Source organism: Pararge aegeria, chromosome 26, assembly GCF_905163445.1.
Source record: "Pararge aegeria chromosome 26, ilParAegt1.1, whole genome shotgun sequence".
NCBI lineage: Eukaryota > Metazoa > Arthropoda > Insecta > Lepidoptera > Nymphalidae > Pararge > Pararge aegeria.
Window position 1 is genome coordinate 4,384,419 of NC_053205.1, and position 20,845 is coordinate 4,405,263.

The 20,845-nt window shown below is 35.3% G+C and overlaps 1 protein-coding gene across 2 annotated transcripts in view; it reads right to left on the reverse strand.

The window, feature by feature from the left end:
• Positions 1-10,941: 10,941 nt before the first annotated feature.
• The window catches only part of LOC120635481 (ATP-citrate synthase), an 83,177-nt gene continuing 73,273 nt past the window's right edge, over positions 10,942-20,845 (reverse strand). For both annotated transcript variants that reach the window (XM_039906504.1, XM_039906505.1), the window contains exons 18-24: positions 19,635-19,783; positions 18,958-19,047; positions 16,526-16,668; positions 14,168-14,330; positions 13,305-13,438; positions 12,274-12,480; positions 10,942-11,215 (exon numbers count right to left, since the gene is read on the reverse strand). In XM_039906504.1, coding sequence (XP_039762438.1) covers positions 11,053-11,215; positions 12,274-12,480; positions 13,305-13,438; positions 14,168-14,330; positions 16,526-16,668; positions 18,958-19,047; positions 19,635-19,783 — 1,049 coding nt within the window. In that variant the 3' untranslated portion in view covers positions 10,942-11,052. The remainder of the gene's footprint in view (positions 11,216-12,273; positions 12,481-13,304; positions 13,439-14,167; positions 14,331-16,525; positions 16,669-18,957; positions 19,048-19,634; positions 19,784-20,845) is intronic.

Below are 20,845 nucleotides of genomic sequence, written 5' to 3' on the forward strand. Positions count from 1 at the left end.
AAATAAAACAATTGCATCAGTTCTTTTCTTAATTTGAAAATATTTCTTTTTAAATTAAATGACGTTTAAACCAGCCAGCAACCTTATATGATACTGATATCAAATCTTTTTTTTGTGTTCCGCCAAATATGCCGTCGTTATGTAATATAACTCAGCGAGTTATTTTGTTTAAAATTTTAACTCCTTCCTCTTTACCTTGTAGACCATCAAGGCTAGACAAATGTTTGACCTAAGCGAAGGACGGCGAAAAGCTACCTACTTAATTATTTGTTTGAGGACCTTGGGCTGATTATATTTACACCTATTGTTTATTCCATTTTATAACTAAGAAAACCTTCGTGTTCTGTAATGTTATAATAAGTTAACTGAAGTTCTTGGCCAAGTTTAAGGTTTCTGACGAGATAAACTTTCGTTAGTTTATAGGCTATACTTCTATTTTTTAATTATTATTTGTATTTATTATTCAGTGCGGATTTTTTTTTAATATTTCATACACGAACAAAATTTGTGAACATGTTGGTTGGTTGCAAAAGATTAGTCTCCGGAAAAGATAATTATGGGCATTATTTATTTAGGTAGCCATGTTTTGACGGCCGATTGGCGCAGTGGGCAGCGACCCTGCTTTCTGAGTACAAGGCCGTGGGTTCGATTCCCACAACTGGACAATATTTGTGTGATGAACATGAGTGTTTTTCAGGGTCTGGGTGTTTATCAATATATTATAAGTATTTATGTATATTATTCATAAAAATTATTCATCAGTCATCTTAGTAACCATAACACATATGACTACCATACTCCCTAACACGTTAGCCCGCTACCATCTTAGACTCACCACCAGGTGAGATTGCAGTCAAGGACTAACTTGTCGTGCAATATAAAAAAAAGTAAAGAATATACTTACCATGGTAATAAAATTACAAAACATCAAAAATGCAGCAACTATTCTTGAAGCTTTAGTGGTTTTAACACTCGTCATACTTTATTTCTGTAGAACTTCACAGTCTTGGAACTGTCCTTGACTTGTACACATAAGTGTAATAAAGTTTTTTTTTTTTTATGACACCGGTGAATCTTGAAACGGTCGCTTTGCGCTGTCCAGGGGAAAAATGTATCTCATGTAGCATCAAAAGTAATATTTAAACAATTTATTTTATAATCCTTCCTTTCCTTTTATAAGTATATGATCGAACTGGGCACGATGGTAAGTCAAGAAAAAAAAAAAAAACAAAACGGTTGATACTGGCGCGTCAGTTTAAAATTTTGTGCACACTTATATTGAGAAAATAAATACCTAGTAAATGTGATTTTTATTGGTCAGCCAGGGGATTATGTCAGTAGCAACATTTTTGTTTGTATACTCCTAGTAGTGGAAGCTGGTGATCATCATTGCATTAAAGTGAATATAAAACTATGATGGGTTTAATTATTAAAATACCACAATGACAGCTTAGCTATTTAATTATTTAAAGCAAAATTTATCGAATCACATGTAATACATTAACATTGATAGAGACCTAAGGTATTAGAAACACATATGATCAACCTATAGATAGCTACAACTTAATAGTTATTCAAGTTGACGCTAAATAAAGAAGTACTATAAGACGAAAAGGAAATTTAATAAAGAAATAATAAGAAAAGAGAAACTAAATATACGAAATGAAAGAGAAAAAGAACAAACTAATTCTATATGTTTTAAAAAGAAAGAACAAACATTATTAATGCACTAAACAACCAAAATCTGACTAGCCAACTATTTTTAAGTAGCTTATTTTTTTAGTTGGACAGTTTGTCTTTAAAAATAGCGATTGATTTATCCATTAGATACTATAAAATATTTGTCTGGGGATCAAAGACTATAGTACCTACTACAAAATAGTGAGTAAAAAGTGAAACAGGGTAGCGCGGTGTTCGGATGGAAACTCTAAAACAGATTTATTAATTAAATGGAATATAATCTACTAATCTGATAAACTATCATTTGAATTAAAGTTTTGTTCGGAATTAAACGGTGATTCCTCTGGCGCGTCATTAATCTGCGTGGTGAGAGGTTCTTTAAGAGGTCCTTTCTGTCATTCCTCAGAGCTGGTTGCCCTGGGGGATTGTTGCGTTCTCTTGCAGTTGTGATCGAAATTCCGAAGTGACATTTGATTCCATTGTCTTTGTTTAACTATACTATTGATTACCGTGATGGTATAACTAAGTATCTTTTGTGTTTAAAACACTCCTAAATGATCGTCAATATAGATTTAATTGGTGTGATTAAAAATATATAATTTTCCAAAATTCCATTTATTTCAAGTAGGCCTAATATTAGCACTTTTTAAACGTCAAGTCTGTCTGTTTGTAGTGACTCTACCACCGGTTCGGAAGGCAGATTCTACCGAGAAAAAGCCGGCAAGAACCTCAGCAGTTGCTCTTTTCCAATATCAACAATTTACGTTTTACATTTTATAATTCATTTTTCTATCTTGTGAGCGATGAAAGCGGAGCCGTATGCTTCCAAGCAACCTCGTCATTAAGAAATTCATCAATTGTATATAACCTCGCTGTAATAAATGTGTTTAAACACATTCTTTTAACTTATACATTGGTAGGTCCTCAGGAATTATATTATAAAAGCGTATACTCAATCCCACAAATGACTTCTGCACTTTTCGCAGACGATATGCAGATGTCACTAATTTATGACCATTTCTTGTAAGTCGACTGTTTATATCCACTTTTTGTATATAAAGACTAATATGTTGTCTTACAAATACTAAAACTGTTTTAAATATATTGTGAGGCTACCGTGAGTATACACCTATTTCTTTAAATTTTTCACTTTTTTTTTTGATTCAACATTTAACATTCGATCATAAATATACTTTTCTTGATGCCCCTGGCGTGGATCCCCTGGCTTTTTAGCCAGTCAGGTTTTAGGTTTTCAATATTTCACTTATTTATAAAGTTTTAAAATGCATATACAATTTTCGGTACTGACAGTCTTTGAACGTGCGACTCTGGCAATTGCGGCCGGAGCATTTTACGACTAAGCTACTAGTTTAATAGAAATTAATAAATGCCCTCTGTATCACTCTTATAGCGACAGTAGCGCCATCTAGTAGGAAACATTGCAGTTTAGATTTACTTATCAAAGGTCTACAATATTATAATTATTGGTTAATCTCACACAAGGCACCCGGAGAACCGTTAATCGAGTAAAAAATATCTTTGAGTATAATAGAAAAACCGAGTTGAATGACATTAGTAGCTTGCATAAGTAGATTCTACTTAACAGTCCAATTGTCTACGTTTCTACAATAAAATATGCAAACGCCACGAGTGTTTCTCATGGGACACTACCGTTTACCATTGTGGTTCAGTTCCGTGAAATTACTATGTCATTTTAAATTACCTTTGTCCACAAAGCGGTGGGGTATTTTTTATTTAATTGTCTTTGAATTATTGAATTAATAGACTTTCATAGCAGCCTTAGACTAAACAACAATTACCGTGAGTTTAAAAATTATTAAAAATAAAAACTGATTTCAACATAAGCCTAGGAACTAAAAAACAAAAAAAAATGTTACTTTGGGTTACATTATTTTTTAATAACAGCTCAACCGATTTCGATAACATGTAAACGCGATCACCTGGAACGTATGCCGTTTAAAGCAAAAAAAGGATTTTTCAAATCGGTTCAGGCGTCTTCGATTAATAGGGTAACATACATAAAAAAAAGAACTTCCTCCCTTTTGAGGTCGGTTAAAAATTATATTAACAAATGAGAAATCTTTTGTTATTTGTGTTGACAATGTTTTTTCGGATTTTATTTTTCAGTAGAAATGGTCATAAATTAGTTTCATATGTCAGGTCATTTGTGGGATTGAGTTTACGCTTTTATAAAATGATTCCTAAAGTGATTTTGGACCTACCAATGCATAAGTTTAAAGAATATGTTAAAACACATTTATTACAGCGAGGTTACTATAAAATTGATGAATTTCTTAATGACAAGGTTGCTTGGAAGCATCCGACTCCGCTTTAATCTCTCACAAGATAGAAAAATTAATGTTAAAATGTAAATTGTTGATGTTGGAAAAGAGCAACTGCTGAGTTTCTTGCCGGCTTCTTCTCGGTAGAATCTGCCTTCCGAATCGGTGGTAGAGTCACTACAAACAGATACGTTTCAAAAGTGCTCATATTAGGCCTACTTAAAATAAATGAATTTTGATTTTTTTTTAATTTTAAAGTCTCGAATAAATAAAAACATGATCGATAAAAAGCATTAAAATTATCTTCAGTTATTATCAAGTGGAGACTCTCCTCTCAGAATGAGAAGATATTAGGCCGTAGTCTACCACGCTGGCTAAGTGCGGATAGGTAGACTTTACACGCCGTTCAAAACATTATGGAGATCTCGTTGGCATGCATGGCATGCACGTTTCCTCACGATGTTATACTTCATGGCATATGATATTTAAATGGCTTAAATTAAAAACGCACATAACTTCGATAAGTCAGTGGTGCGTGCGGGGCTCGAACTCGGTCTCCACGAAAGGAAAGTCGAAGCGTTACCACCTAGGCTATCACCGCTTCAACTAAAATATACTTATAGGTAAATAATTAATTCATAGTCTCCTATCACAAAGCATTATCGTCTACATTTACGAAAGCCGCGTGTATTAAGGCAACAGCGGGTTGTCGACACGTCCGTGCGGCACGAAGCCTGAGCGCTAACTGAATTACTGAAAGGAATGCTGAAAACTGAATATCATTGTAAAACTTTTTATATTCGCCGAGTCACGCGAACCGTTTTAAAGGCTGGCGCACACTGGTCTGGGCAATCTCCTGAATCGATGGTGAAAAATTTTACATTTTAATTTTTAATGAAGAAGTCGTATTCGCCAAATTGTGGAGTTTGTGGAGTAATAGAAGAAGTGTGTGCGCCATTCTTAATCGAAAGATCAATCTAATAGGTTGGGGAACAAGTCTTTTTGCATTATAGTATGTATGAACATGTAATAGAAGCTCTTTGGTATCATTAAAAGTTTAAATTTTAAATAAGATAATTCCAGATTCAAATTAGGAAAATGTGTGATTTTTATTTGTTTTTCGTATTGTGAAGATGAGTGAATCTAATGAAGAAATTCGATACACTTTAAAATTTTACTACAAAAAAGGTCGCAAGCCGCGAACTAAAATTTGCGATGTTTATGGACCTAGTGCAGCGTCTGTGAGAGTAGCACAGATTGGGTTTAAGCGTTTTCAATCCGGAAATTTTGATGAAAAAGAGCTCGCTCTGGTCGCCCTATTACGGATAAAATGGATACCATTTTTGAAAAAGTAGAGCAAGATCGGCATATCAGTAGTTATAACGTAGCTGAAGAACTGGGAATTGAACACAAAACAGTTTTGGCGCATTTGAAAAAAACTGGGTACACAAAACAGCTGGATGGGTACCTCACGAGTTCACTGAAAGAAACCTAATGAAGCGTGTACTCATTTGTGATTCTTTATTACGACGTAATGAAACCGAACCATTTTTGAAGAAGCTGATAACTGGTGATGAGAAGTGGTTCATGTACGACAAGTACGTGCGAAAAAAGTCGTGGTCAAAGGCCAGTCAGGCTTCAAAAAACTCTGTAGGCAGTGTCGGGTTAACATCACGAGAGGACAGCCATAACTACTTGTCGCGGTTTTTTTGATCAGAAGCCCCAAAATTTCTATAGCAATGGGATTATGTCCCTACCTACAAGATGGCAAAAAGTTATCGAACGAAATGGTACCTTAAATGTAAATAAACTATATTAAAAAATGTTTTGAATTTTCTTAAAAAATGAAGTAAATTGATTTTATTTTATTTTTTATTTTTATAAGTCGCAGAGACAGTCAGTAATACCTCTAAAGCATGCAAAGTAATAATTCGGTTTTCGTTTACACGTTGCATAAATTGTGGTACATAAAAATTCCGAACTTTTTTTTTATACGCCAAAAAGTTTTTGAGATAGACCTCAACTCAGCGCTTAGCCATTCTCACTGTGCCGAGAATATCAATTATATTCCTTCAATCACATTTAGCAGCTTTATTCAGCACCTTAACATCCCACTGCTTTGTGCGCACAGAACAAAGAACGTACAGAAACCTTGTACACGACTTATATTGAAACATCAAAAACCACTACACTTTAGATCGGTTTTTCTAAAAAACGGTTGTCACTTCATGCCATTTAGCAGTTGACAGTAATTATTTTACCCCTAATGTTCTAAGCATGCACCATAAAATGGGAAAATGGGAAAAAAATGTGAGCTAGCAACATTTCGCGGATGTAAAGTGAGACGTGCGGGTTGTCACTGTTATTGGACACAATGCATTGCATACAACAATGACTGAACGAGGATTCTGTATAGTCTTAATTCTAGGTTTGTGTGTTTCTATCGTACCTCCCTGTCGTAGTATTGAACACTGTCTTAGGAGTGGAGTACCCAGGTTCTATCCCCCACACGAGCAATTTAAGAATTTATAATTTTTGTATTATCTCTGGTCTGGCCTGGTGGGCTTTGGCCGTGGCTGATTAGTGGTTACCCTACCGACATAGACGTGACGCGAAACGATTTAGCGTTCCGGATGCAATACTCTCTCGTGGTGGTGAATAAAGAAAACAAACAGAATTAAATAAAAAAAATATATTATAGTATTCAAATGAGTTGACAAATTCCAATATTTACAGATACTTCCCAACAAGCCATTTTGTCACAATTAGTTACAATAAATTAAAGAGATTAAACAATATTCGCTAACACTTCTACTTAGAATGTAATGAAGTTTTGCCACCTTGAGACTTTCAAGGTATGGTCACTGAAAACTTTTGGGTATTAAAGTTTAAGAGTGAAAACATTTATTGGACGAAATAATTTTTTTGTTTGGAAATTTGCATTATTAAAACACAAGTTTTGTCTTCACGCATTATAATTATCAGAATATTATCGTGTTATATAACGTTATATAAACACTGTATTGAAGCACCATAAACAATAAGAGTGAAAATATTCATTAATCTTTTTTTTTTAATTTATGTTTTGTATGCGTCATATAAATACACTTGTTTGACGTTTTAAATTTTTTTCTTGGAAATATGCATTATTTAAACAAAAGTTTTGTCTTCTTGCATTACAATTAACAGAATATTATTGTGTTATATAACGTTATACAACTACTGTATTAGAGCACCATAAAAACAATAGAGTGGAGGCATTTAACCGTTTTCTTATGAAGTATCTGCATTACTTTAATAAAAGTTGTGTCTTTCTGCAACATTACTTAAGAGAATGTTATCGTGTTATATAACGTTATATAATTACTGTGTCGGAGCACCATAACCAATAAATTATAGAGTGAAAACATTGAAACATTGTTTTTTTTTCTCGCTTAATAAGTATCTGCATTACCACAAGTGTTGTTTTTGCAATTATAATTAAAATAATCTTATCGTGTTACATAACAACTGTGTTATATAACACGATAAGATTGTTTATGGTTATGTAATTACCATAAACAATCAAGTAATATACTAAAAAAAATATAGTCGGCCTAGTTATTTTTTGCTGAAGTAATTGCATTGTTTAAATGATAGTTTTTTTCTTTCTGAAATTATAATGAGGATAATGTTATCGTGTTATATTACGTTATATAACTATCGTGTTGGAGCTCCATCATCATAATCAATCAAGTAATACAGTTAAATAAATATAGTAGTGTTATTTTTTTGCTTAAAAAGTTCAAATTATCGTTTTTTCAAAGCAATTATACCGAAGAGAATGTTACGTGTTATATTACGTTATATAACTAGCGTGTTGTAACTCTATAACAAATAATGATATAGCGAGAAATCATAGAGCCGTTGTTTTTTTTTTATGTATTGAGTATCTGCATTGCCTAAACACCAGTGATGTTTTTACAAAAATATAACAAGAAAATGCTATCATGTTATATTACTATTGTGTTCGAGCACCATAACAAATAGAGCGACATAGTGAAATATTTAATCGTTGTTGTATTTTTTTTTGCTTAAAAAGTATCTGCATTAGCTAAAGATAAGTTGTGTCTTTTTGCAATTATAATTAAAACATTCTAAATATAAAAAAAAACCGCGAGTCTGTTTACACTGGACTAGTGGCTTAATAATTTCTTTTCTATTACATTTCAACGTCTAATTTCTAACAACCCACATAACTTTATAGATTTCTAAACACTTTACATATATTTTTAATAAAATATGGTGCATTCTCTATGAATTTAATATACTTCAATTTGTGCTGTTGTAATTATAAGTTTATATGTCAGTTAGACTAAAAACTTTCGCTACATATTAATGCAGATAGCATCTATAGATTAGGTTATAGAACAAAGGAGTAAAGTATGGTCTTGGCCTATTTTTTAGTTCTATGTTCGGCCAATCACAGGGCTTGCTTAAACTGACGCGTCTCCTGATTGGTATTCTTTTGCAGATGCGGATTGGACGCTTTGCTTTGGTTAGCAAAAGCAAATAACAGCATGTTCATCCCTTGCAGACATAAATTTATACGTTTTCCTAACCTTCGCAAAACTCAAATAAAAAAAAAATATCGGACGATTTTTTAGAGCCTGGCTTATTTAAATAAAGGAATAAAATTTTTGTAAGGTAAATTAATTTGTTCATTTTTTTAGATAGTGAAAAATAGTTTTTTTTAGTCACTTTGTCACACTTTAAAATATATTTTTTTAACAATCGTGAATCTTCTTTAAATTCATAGTAGACACGTATCTGAGTCAAGTACACTTACCTATTATCTATTGTATAAAAAAAAAAAAAAAACTTTTCCGTCAATATGTACTTAAAATAGTTCATAAACATAACCCTCTATTTTATTAATAATGTTATATTAATTATATGACATTTGACATATTTAAAGTTTGTTTTAAAGAAGTAATGGTGAAATTGTATGTGTGTTTTGGAATTTTATGTCTCTTTGCAACAAAATAAACAGCTTTGCTCTCTTTAAAAGTTCACCACCACAGTTTCCAGAGCTTAAACGGCCTTTATTTCTCGATTGGTAACTGAGCCAATGCATAGTAATACTTTGTCAGTTTTTGTTTGGATTGTTCCACCGTCTTGGAGAATTAAAAAAAAATATATATGTCATAATGTATGTATATATATTGATTAAACTGGGCATGCAACCCAAAATTGTTTGATGGAATATTGTTTTTTTTTAGTGTCGAAGGTATATATAAAAAAAAAAATTAAAAAAATCCTTAAAAACTTTAATAGAAATATGTCAACTGTCATTATAATAAATTATACCATAACTTATCTCCTAAAACTAATTACATTACACATTTTGTGACCTTATTATAGTAATATTCACTCAGTAATAACAACAATATGTCATATTTATTCATCATAATCAGTGTCTCCTGCCGCTAAAATCACGCAAATGTGGAATGATCTTTATTACAAAAAAAAATAGATAGGAACAGATAATATTGTTTATATATTTTTTAATTTAAGTCAATAATATTTTATCAATTTTCAAATTTTATATAACTCAAGTTCAAACATGTTTTAATCTATGTTTCCATGTAACACAGTTTTTTTTACCAGTTTCAAGTAATTTTCATCTGAAATAAAAACTTATTTAAATCAAATTAAGCATATAAAAACGTATCACGTATTTTTAAAGACCTGCAATGACTTTTTTTTATTTTATAAAAAAAAAACAATTATTAAATATTATAAGCTAAAAGAAATAATTCACAGTTTTACTATTATATTATTATTTTATCGTAAACGATTTTGAATGTTACCAAATACACTGTATAGATGGCGTTGTCACAAAATATTGTTTTCTCGAGACGAAAGTTCGGGAACAGTTATAAAAATGCATAATTCGAGACAGTTATACAATAGAATAGGATCAAAGTATACCAGAGTTGATGACATCATGTTATTTAGTTTTTCTTCGAGAACTGACATCTAAAAATGCAACTAATGTGGGGAATTTAGTTATGGGGTGACATTTAGATGGTCAAGTCCCACGGGTGTCTATACAGGGGTTCGTATTAGCTAAAGCTGTTATCACTATCGGCGTTCGTCGCTAGCATAGACATTATGGATATGAACGTACGGGTGTCCAACGAACTAAAATTTGAATTACTATAAACACCAACATTAGTTCCAGAGAACTCCGTATGTCATATGTGGCGCTTCAAACGGGGACAAGATCTTAGCTGATGACAGAGATAATTTATTTCCAAGAACACCAACTTTCTAGTGAATTAATAGTGGGGTGTTGTCGTCCTACGGGTGGCAGTACAGGGGTTCGCATTAGCTAATTATTGTCACCCATTTGGCGGTCAGCATTCGCATAGATTAAGGTACACTCATGACTGGTACATGATACATTTTTTAACAATGGTTATGTCAGAGATATTATTTAATTTTTTTTTTCCCAAGGAAGCCATCTAACGCACTAGTGATGTAATGGTTCGGTGCATGGGCGTAACCAGCTTCTGGTCTAGGGGGAGGGGCAAGTGAGATTTTTTCAGATAGGCTAAAATCGATACAGAAGCCAAAACTGTTTTTTTGTCTGTCTGTCTGTAGCTTGCCCGCCCATTTTTTAAGAGAGTTTATAAATTTTCAGCAGGTCTAGCAAAGGCAGGAGACAAATATTATATTCCCTGACAAGCTATATAATTACCGTGCTAAAGGATCATGGAATATTATTTGGATTTTATTTCCACTTGTGCGCCAGTGCTCTGAGAGTTGATAAAGCTGCGGTAGAAGATACATTTATATTTTTTCCCCTGAGATATAATTGTGTCTTTCTCGTAGCTTTAGGTTAAGGTTGGCGTACGAAGTTATCACCGTCCCCTTACAATTATTTAAACATATATGAACGCTATATAAGTGCCTGTGATAGGCCTACATGAATAAAGAAATTTTGAATTTCAATTTGAAATTTCTTCTCTATACTAGCCTCCCCCCCTTCCCTCCCTTCCTGGGTACGCGCATGGCGGGGTGTTCAGTTATGGGGCGACATGTAGGTGATGTCGTCCCACGGGTGGCGGTATAGGGGTTGCTTCAGACGCTTCTGGTCGAGGTAGTGTCCAACCAGTCCGATGGTGCGGCCAAGCACGAACAGGGCGTTGATCGAGCCCATCGCGATGTAGTTGTCACCCTCCTCCCTGTTGGTCAAAGCGTTGGTTATACATCCAAACCATAGATTATTCTGGTACATAATACTGTTATAGTCTGTCATTATGACCTCTCGAACTTAGTGAGTTTCGATGCGCAGTATAAATTAAAAAAAAAAACACTCCAGCGCCATTGGACTGTTCTCCGATAGCCCATGTGTAAAAGTATTCATCATATCAATCTTTTACACATCGTGAGGAAACCTGCATACGTAAGAGTTCTCCATAATGTTCTCAATGGTGTGTGAAGCCCACCAGTCCGCACTGTGCCAGCGTGGTGGTATCTGGATGCGTGCCCTGTAGTGGGCCGGTAATCGGTTGATATGACTATATACTTATTTAAATATTGACATTGATTTTACAATGTGAATATACTTTTGACGACCTTCCTGGCGCAGCGGTGGCCGCTGTGAATTTAAGTAGGAGGTCTCCGGGTTCGATTCCCGGCAGAGGCATTTTCGGAATTTATAATTTCAAAATTTTCTCTGGTCTGGTCTGGTGGGAGGCTTTGGCCAGTTACCACCCTACCGACAAAGACGTGCCGCTAAGCGATTCAGTGTTCCAGTGCGATACGAGAAACCGATTAGGGGTATTACTAGGTACCATACTCCGTAACAGGTTAGCCCGCTACCATCTTAGAGTGCATCATCACTTACCACCAGGTGAGATTGCAGTCAAGGGCTGACTTGTAGTGGAATAAAAAAAACTTTTTCTTTTTTACTTATTACGCATACTAAAATTGTACGCTCGGCTGTGGGTGTACTATTATGAATAATTTTCTAGGCCTTGTCAACTGCTTTTCTATGTGTAAACAGTGAACAATACCATTCTATTCTATTCTCATGACGATGATATGCAAAAGATAGCTTATCTCAGAGCTCACTACGTCTCGTGGCATGCGCAGTCACGACACGATATCTCTGTTTATGTAAGTATTTATGTATATTATTCGTAAAAATTATTCAAAGTATATTTATTATTATTTATTTAATTTATGAATTTAAATAAATTTTGAATTTTTTGAACTTTATTTATTGACGGGTACTCACGGTGTGAACAGCTGGCAGTGCCGGAACATGTCCACCATCGCCGCGGCAACGATGCCGTCAACGTTGAGGATCAGGTTTGGCTTCTTGCGCGTGGTGATCGCCTCCACGTCGAGCGCGTACCGCGTCACTGGCCACGCGGGCCAGCGTGACGTCACGTACGCCTTCAGCTCGCGGACTCGCGAGTCGGGGTTGTTGATAGACTTCACCCTGCGACACGAGGGAGAGCACATCAAATTTTGAAACGCCATGAAAAAGGAGGAACTTCAATGGGGCCCACATATAAATAATTTATATTATTATAATGTTAAGGCTAACACGTAATAATAATAATTTATTCACAAGAATGTAGGTACATAGAATCCAGTAGATTCTACCAGTTGGTGTATTATTATTATTATTAAACTCTTTATTTGTATACCACAACATTAACATATTTAAAATATAACAAAAACAGAAACATCGAAAGAAGTAGTAATACAAAAGGCGGCCTTATCGATTAATAGCGATAAGGCCGCCTTTTAAAGGTGTATGAATATTTCACATTTTCAAAAATGTTACAGCATTCAGATTAAATTAAGGAAGTACTTAACAATTTAAAAAAAAAGATAAAAAAAGCTCGGGTATAAATGCTCTAACTTCATTGCTAAATATTAACTCAACTGTGAGATGGTGATAACAAAACCAAATACCTGGCTAAATTTGTTCTGGGCTCTTTTTAGACCAGTGCGCGTTTGGAACCCTCTCACATTAGTTTTAAGCTAACGAATGCAGTTATCCCCATCAGCTCACAATAATGTAAACATATATGTATGAACGCTTCACACGTGCCTGTGATAGAATATCGGTATCGGAGCGAAACGTGCGTAGAGGGTACATTGAAGAAATTATAAATAACACCATACAGATTCTCCTGCTATTCGCGTAGTATAGCAAATTAAGCGTAATTTTCATAATAAACATTTTTGCTATATTATTATTATACATATACATTATACATATAGATATATTAGTCTCGATTTCTGGTTTCTCACCTGTGTCCAATGCCCATGATGAGTTCACCCTTGGCGCGCTTCTCATTGACAAACTCCTGAGGGTGTTGGCCCCGGTCGTACGCTGCGCAGAAGTCCAACGCCGCGCGGTCCAACGCGCCGCCGAAACGATCTCCCTGAAAACGTTAATAGTAATTACCTTTTTTGAAGTTATACTTCTTTTGGCGCGTTAGGGAAAAATTATGCGAATATTTTTTTAAGATGCGCGCGCACACCGTCACAAAAAACCGACACCCTGAAGTTAGCTATAAGGTTTGACAGTGTACACTTTCAATTGTCAGTGTGCGGGCGCAATCCGGTGATTCAGTATATTCAAATTTTAATGTTCAGTGTAACTTGGTTGTCCGATAATGAGTCTATATTAATCTTTTTTTAGTTATAGAGTCTTTAATTATGTTTATTATGTCCATTTCTTTAATTATGTAGCTTTTTTTTGTAATATTTAAGTCAACTTTATTTAACTATGCGTTAAAATAAAAGTTTCAACGTATTAAATACCTTTTTTCTATTGCCAGTTTAGTTTATTCTAAAAACGTAGAATAACAAATAAATAATAAATAAATATACTTTGACAATACACACATCGCCATCTAAGCCCAAAAGTAAGCGTAGCTTGTGTTACCGGTACTAAGTTAGCTGAAGAATATTAAGAATATTATTTTGTGAATAAAATAAACATAAATACTTATCATATACATATAAACACCCAGACACTGAAAAACTTACATGTTCATAACAAAAACGTTTTCCAGTTGCGGGAATCGAACCCACGGCCTTGGACACAGAAAGCAGGGTCGCCGCCCACTGCGCCAATCGGCTGTCAAAAAACAGAGAAATGCACTCACGATGGTCAACAGGCCGCTGACGACGGACGATATGAGGTCTTTGCCCGCGCGCGCCGTCACCATGGTGTTGTGGGCGCCGGACACCGCGGGCCCGTGGTCCGCCGTCACTATCAGCACCAGCTCGAAGAACTTGCACGCCCAGTCCGGCAGCTCCTTCTGGAACCTGCGTACACAAATCTGATTATAGAATAAATAAATAAATATACTACGACAATACAAACACCGCGATCTAGCCCCAAAAAGTAAGCATAGCTTGTGTTATGGGTACTGAGATGACTGATGAATATTTTTATGAATTATATAAATAAATACTCAGAATATACATATTATAAACACCCAACACTGAGAAACATTCATGCTCATCACACACACATTTTCCAGTAGTGGGAATCGAACCCACGGCCTTGGGCTCAGAAAGCAGGGTCGCTGCAAACTGCGCCAATCGGCCGTCAAATTATGTCATCATCATCATCATCTCAACCCATTACGGTCCACTACAAGGCAAAGGTCTCCTCCCACAATGAGAAGGGGTCAGGCCGTAGTCCACCACGCTGGCCCAGTGCGGATTGGTGGACTTTGGGATGGCGCCACATTTGCATCAGGGTGGGTAACTCTTAAAAGAAGCGCCAAATATAAATATTGTTAGAGTAGGCTTGAAAAATAAACAAGGAAGTATGGAGATACAAGGAAGTAAGGTTATATTTACCACAATATTTTGTACAACGTAAGTTGTTGAAATTCTCAATAATTAACTACTTAAGTCGATAATGACATTAAATTTTTTAACTCGGCATACTTCAATTCATCTACGATTGCTACATTCATACCATACCCTGTGCATCCACCAGCGCCATTGTGGAGGATTTTTGAACTGTTATTTAGCGCATACAACTGGACACTTTTTCAACTTTTCTCCCATATAGATGACTCTCCTTACCTCTACCCTCCATAGCGAAAACGCTCACCGGGTGTCATGGCCGCCCTCGTGACGTCATAAGCATATCAGAGTTATGGGAGTAAGTCCTTATTCCATAGCTAAAGATTATAGATTTTTGTATTGATAATAAAATATTCAGTACGGATAGTTACAAAATACTTGATATACTCAGAGATTTTCAAAGTTCATCATATCAACCCATTATTAGCCCACTGCACGGGTCTCCTCTCACAGACAAGGGGTTAGGGCCGTAACCCACTAAGCTGGTCACGTGCGTATTGGTGGACTTCACACATCTTTGAGAACTTTATAGAGAGTTCTCAGGTATGCAGGTTTCCTCACGATGCTTTCCTTCAACGTTGGAGCAAGTGATATTTAAATTGTTTAAAATTAGTCATGTAAAAGTTCGAACTGGGCTATTACCGCTTTTTTCAAATTTCAAGCGGTACAAAATTATATTTACCTAGACGTGACGTCTTAATATTACAGCTTCATTTATTGAAAATAAATACAAACCGCACTTAGAATATAAAAAAATACGTTTTTCACATGAATCATAATACATCATTAGACAAATATGTACATTATTTTAGCGATCTTTTTTTACTGTCATTGGTGGATTATGAAAATTAAGCTTAATTTGCTATACTTTACAATGAATAAATGTTAAGCAACAATTATTCATTGTAAAGCCAACATCTCCTGAGGATGCTCCGGTTTCGGAGCGAAACGTGCGTAGAGAGTACATTTCCGAAGATCAGTTTGGTGTGGAGTATAAGAAATTATAAATTACACCATACAGATTCTCCTGCTGTTCGCGGTGTATAGCAAATTAAGCTTCATTTTCATAATATACTAGCGTACCCAGCCCGCTTCGCTGGGCTAGATTTTGCTTTATTTTATTTAAACAACAATAAACAAACTTACATCATGAAATTTTTAATTTAAGTCTCATAATATATTAAATCATTTATTTCTCTCCGTATTCATTCTATTCTATTCTCTTCTCGAGCGGATGAAGATCATTTTCTACACCCATGCACACCCAACAATAGAATATCATCATAGTAAATAAAAGCTGTACTTGACAGTTTGACAGTTCAAAAATAGGAGTGCTCCGATCGTCACCAAACTTTACAGGATTACTCGCCAGGTCAATCCGGAGATTCCCTGAAAGTTTCATTGAAATCGGTCCAGCCGTTTCGGAGCTTTTACGGAACATACCCACACACTTTCTCTTTTATATATATAGAAAGATAGATAGATAGAAGAATTATGGATTTCCGCAAAGTAGTCATTGGTGGGTTTAAAAACTATGTTCTGACCTGCCACATCAAAAGGTACGCGAACATCGTTCATGGAGGCTGAATCCTTGAGCTTAGGGCTATAAGATACAGCGCTATGGTAGTAACACCACTCACCACAACAGACTGATGGTGCCACCAACGCCCAACTGTCGCTCCAACACCGCGCTGATGGGTACTCCGCAGTAGCTTAGCTCCTGACCCCGCTCGTCGCAGATCGTGCTTATGAAAGCCGCTGGTTTGCGGATTATTCCCAGCTTCTGTGAATATACAAACAAATGAAAAATTATTTTTTGAAGTTATTGAGCGCGTTAGGGTAAACGATGAGTGTAAATTTTTACGATGCGCGCGCACACCGTCCCAAAAAGCCGACACCCTGAAGTTAGCTATGAGGTTTGACTTTGAATTGTCAATGTCTGCGGGCTCATTCCGGTGATTTAATTGATTCAATTGTACAAAAATCTCAAATTTTAATGTTGAGTGAAACTTGATTGTCCGATAACGAGTCCATTAGTGTTCCAAACTTTATTATGTTTATTATGACCAATAACATTTCTTTAATTGTATATATTATAATTATATTTATTTAACTTAATTGTATCGCTGGTTGCACTATCCCGTTTTCGATAACCTAATTCTCTACCATAAAGGGTTGTCTGGAGGAGATCGCTTAAAGCGATAAGACCGCCTTTGCGCATCTTATATATATGTAAAGAACTCTTTTCTCGAGTTCATATATCGAACCTTTTCTGAAAGTCACCAATGTTTTTACAGTGATAAGTGACATAAAGAAAAGGATGTTTAAGAAGAAATTATTTTGATTTTAAAGACCTGAAGTAAGGGCTTTAAATGTTGTTTCTTGTATTTTCACAGAAACGCAATATCGTCTTTATTTCAACTACCCATTGAAGGGAGTATTATAAACAAGTAATATTATAAATTTACACCGATGCTAGTATCAAAGGAGTGGGAGCAGTGCTTAAACAAGAAGATAAAAATGGGGATGGTAAACCAGTTGCTTATTTTTCGAAAAAATTAAGTGAATCACAAAAGAAGAAGAAGGCAATATATCTGGAATGTCTAGCAATAAAAGAAGCTGTGAATTATTGGCAGCACTGGCTTATGGGAAAAGAATTTATGGTATACTCTATTACAATTTATTTTTTATTTTACTTTTATTTCTTGTTTTCGCTTTTAATTTGTGCAATAAAGACTTTATCTATCTATCTATGTAGAAATATTGTTTTGTGATATTTAAATACACTTCATTTAACTATATATAACGCGTTATAATAAAACTTTCATGGCATTAAATATCTTTTTTCTATTAGTAGTGTCGTTTTTTCTAAAAACGTAGAATAAGAAGAATGGTAAAATTTTTGAAAATATTTTCATTTTAATACGCCAAGTTATAACTTCGAAAGCATGTACATAAGTACCCAAGCTTTTTTTTAATACTCGAATTCTAAAGCCTAGCTTAAGAACCTAAGAAGTAAATACGAAGGCGTAAATTTAAGAGTAGTGTTTTCTGAATTTTCTTTGGTCTGATCTAGCCTCCCAGGCTTTGGCCGTGAGGTATAATTGGCGTGCACTTCATACATGTACAAAAGCACTGCATACCAAAAAATTGAAATATAGCCTATGTAAGAGGAGGATATTTTCCATTTTATGCAATTTTCCTGCTGTATGCATACCCTGGTAAGAAACCCAGTGCACGCCACTGGGTACAACCGGCAAGCCGGTAAAGAAGTGCGGCCAACGTTCCGGTATGATGCCGTGTAGAAACAGTTTAATATAACTATCATAACCCCTTATACGTTAGCCCTTTGCCATCTTATCTGCATAATCTCTAACAAATAGGTGATTTAGCAAAAACCTAATAAGTGCGAATTTAAAAAAAAAACACCATCACCATCAACCCAGTACCAACTGACGGCCGATTGGCGCAGTGGGCAGCGACCCTGATTTCTGAGTCCAGAACAATGTTTAAGACGATTTAAATGCATGCAAATTTTAACTTAAAAAAAAAATTAAAAACATTTATATTTGGATTACGTCAAATATATAAGTTAATTAAATTACAATGTCAATTTTAAGTCCGATGCTATATATATATACATATATATAATTAATTTAATTTAGGCCTTAAGTACCAGTAAAGTACACATATACGGAATAATAACATTTTTCAATAAAATATTGTTTTAATTTATATTTAAGCTTTAATATATACTAAGATTTTTATCACTCGGCTCTTTCGGTAATTTATTGCAAAACTTAGCCATAAACTGTGCCACATTAAAAATACTTTTGCCAAACTGCGCAGATGAATGTTTTAAAAAAAAAAAACCTTGCACTCTCCTCTTGAATACAACACCTTCATAAATGTACTGGCATGCACTAGTCAATATTTTTTATTTTTGGAAGTGAGGTTTGCATTTAGCTGTTGGTTTTAGGAGATATATTTAATTGCTTAATACGCAAAGAACAAACTTTCCACTTCAAAAATGGAGGCTTTGCTTGCCTTTGACTTTGATCAAAGTACTCACCCTTGCCCAATCGTAGTCCATGGGGACTTTAGGGGGTTCAATCTCCTCCTTCACAATTATCTTGCCTTCGGACACCAGTTTCTTGTACACCTTAAACAAAACACACATCGTTGTTAAACTTACAATTTGAAGATTAAACTACTACTTTTTATTGTTTTCTTCTGTTCTTGACTTTTCTGGCTTCTTCATGACATATAAATAAATATTGTATATATTATTAAAAGCATATATACTATTTAATGTTTTATATTATATGTGTATTATATGAAGTATATTTTATTTTAATATTTAAATATCATTTTGAGTACACCCTAACGCTTTTAAGCGATAAGGCCACCTATAAATTGCACCTTTACTTTCTTTCTTTCAATTGTATTTTTTTCAATGCTTTGTATATGGTGTACAATAATGTGTTCTTTTAATTTGATTTGGTTTGATTTGAGGGGGCTCATAAAACGTAGCCTCGTTTGATGTCGCCTGTCGAATTCGTTGGGGGCCGACCAAACTTGCGTTTACCGGTGCGGGGTCTCCATTCCAGCACCTTGTGACCTCAACGTTCATCGGTTCTCCGAGTTACGTGCCCATTGCCAATTCAGATTCGCAACTCGTTGAGCTATTTAATTACGTAACAGTTGCATAAATAACTAAAACATAATCAGAAAATTTATTTTTGTTACCTTGTTAATGGCACCACCCAGCGTATCAAAGGAGTCTGGTACGACCGCCCCGTGGGCAGCAAGGGCCGCGTTCTTGGCCGCAGCTTTCTCCAGCGCGGATCCCGCGAGCGAACCCGCGTGCCCGAACTGTACCTCCGACGTGAACATGTCTGAAACGAGCATTATTATTCAGAGATAGAAAAACTTTATTGCAAACAAATCAAAAAAAAAAAAAGGACCCTGCTTTTAGAGTCCAAGGCGATTCCCACAACTAGAAAACCTTTGTGTGATAAACATGAATGTTTTTGTGTGTCTGGGTGTTTATCTGTATATTATAATTTTTTATTTATATTTTTCGTAAAAATAGTCATCAGTCATCTAAGTACCCATAACACAAGCTACGCTTACTTTGGGGCCGGATAACGAATTGTGTATATTTATTTATTTATTTATAATTTATTTGTAAAGTGATTTTTAAAGGCAACCAAGTCAGTCTTGCCCAGTGGGTAGTACTTCGACACCACTTTCGTGGGACCGAGTTCGAATCCCAGCGCGCACCTCTAGCTTTTCGAAGTAATGTGCGTTTTAAGCAATTAAAATATCTTCAACGGTGAAAGAAAACATCGTGAGGAAACCGGCGTGCCTGAGAGTTCTCCATACTATTCTGAAAGGTGTGTGGAGTCTACCAATCCGCAATGGTCCAGCGTGGTGGATTGCGACCTTAAGCCCTCCTCATTATGGGAGAAGACCCTTGCCCTGTACTGGGTCGGAAATGGGTTGTTGATGATGATTCGTCATGTATCTAGAGTTTGCATAGAGTTGCGACGTCAACGGTTACTGGTTAGGTACCAGGGATGCAGTGACTATAAGGAGTATCGAGCCCGTCTATGGTAGCGTCAAAAACCTTCTCATTCTGAAATGAGATCCGTGCCCTGTACTGGGTCGATGATGATGATTCATCATGTATCTAGAGTTTGCATAGAGTTGCGACGTCAACGGTTACTACTTAGATACCAAGGATGCAGTGTCTATAAGGAGTATCGAGCGCGTCTATAATAGCGTCAAAAACCTTCTCATTCTGAAATGAGATCCGTGCCCTGTACTGGGTCGATGATGATGATTCATTGTCCAGCGTGGTGGATTGCGACCTTAACCCCTCCTCATTATGGGAGGAGATCCATGCCCTGTACTGGGTCGGAAATGGGTTGTTGATGATGATTCGTCATGTATCT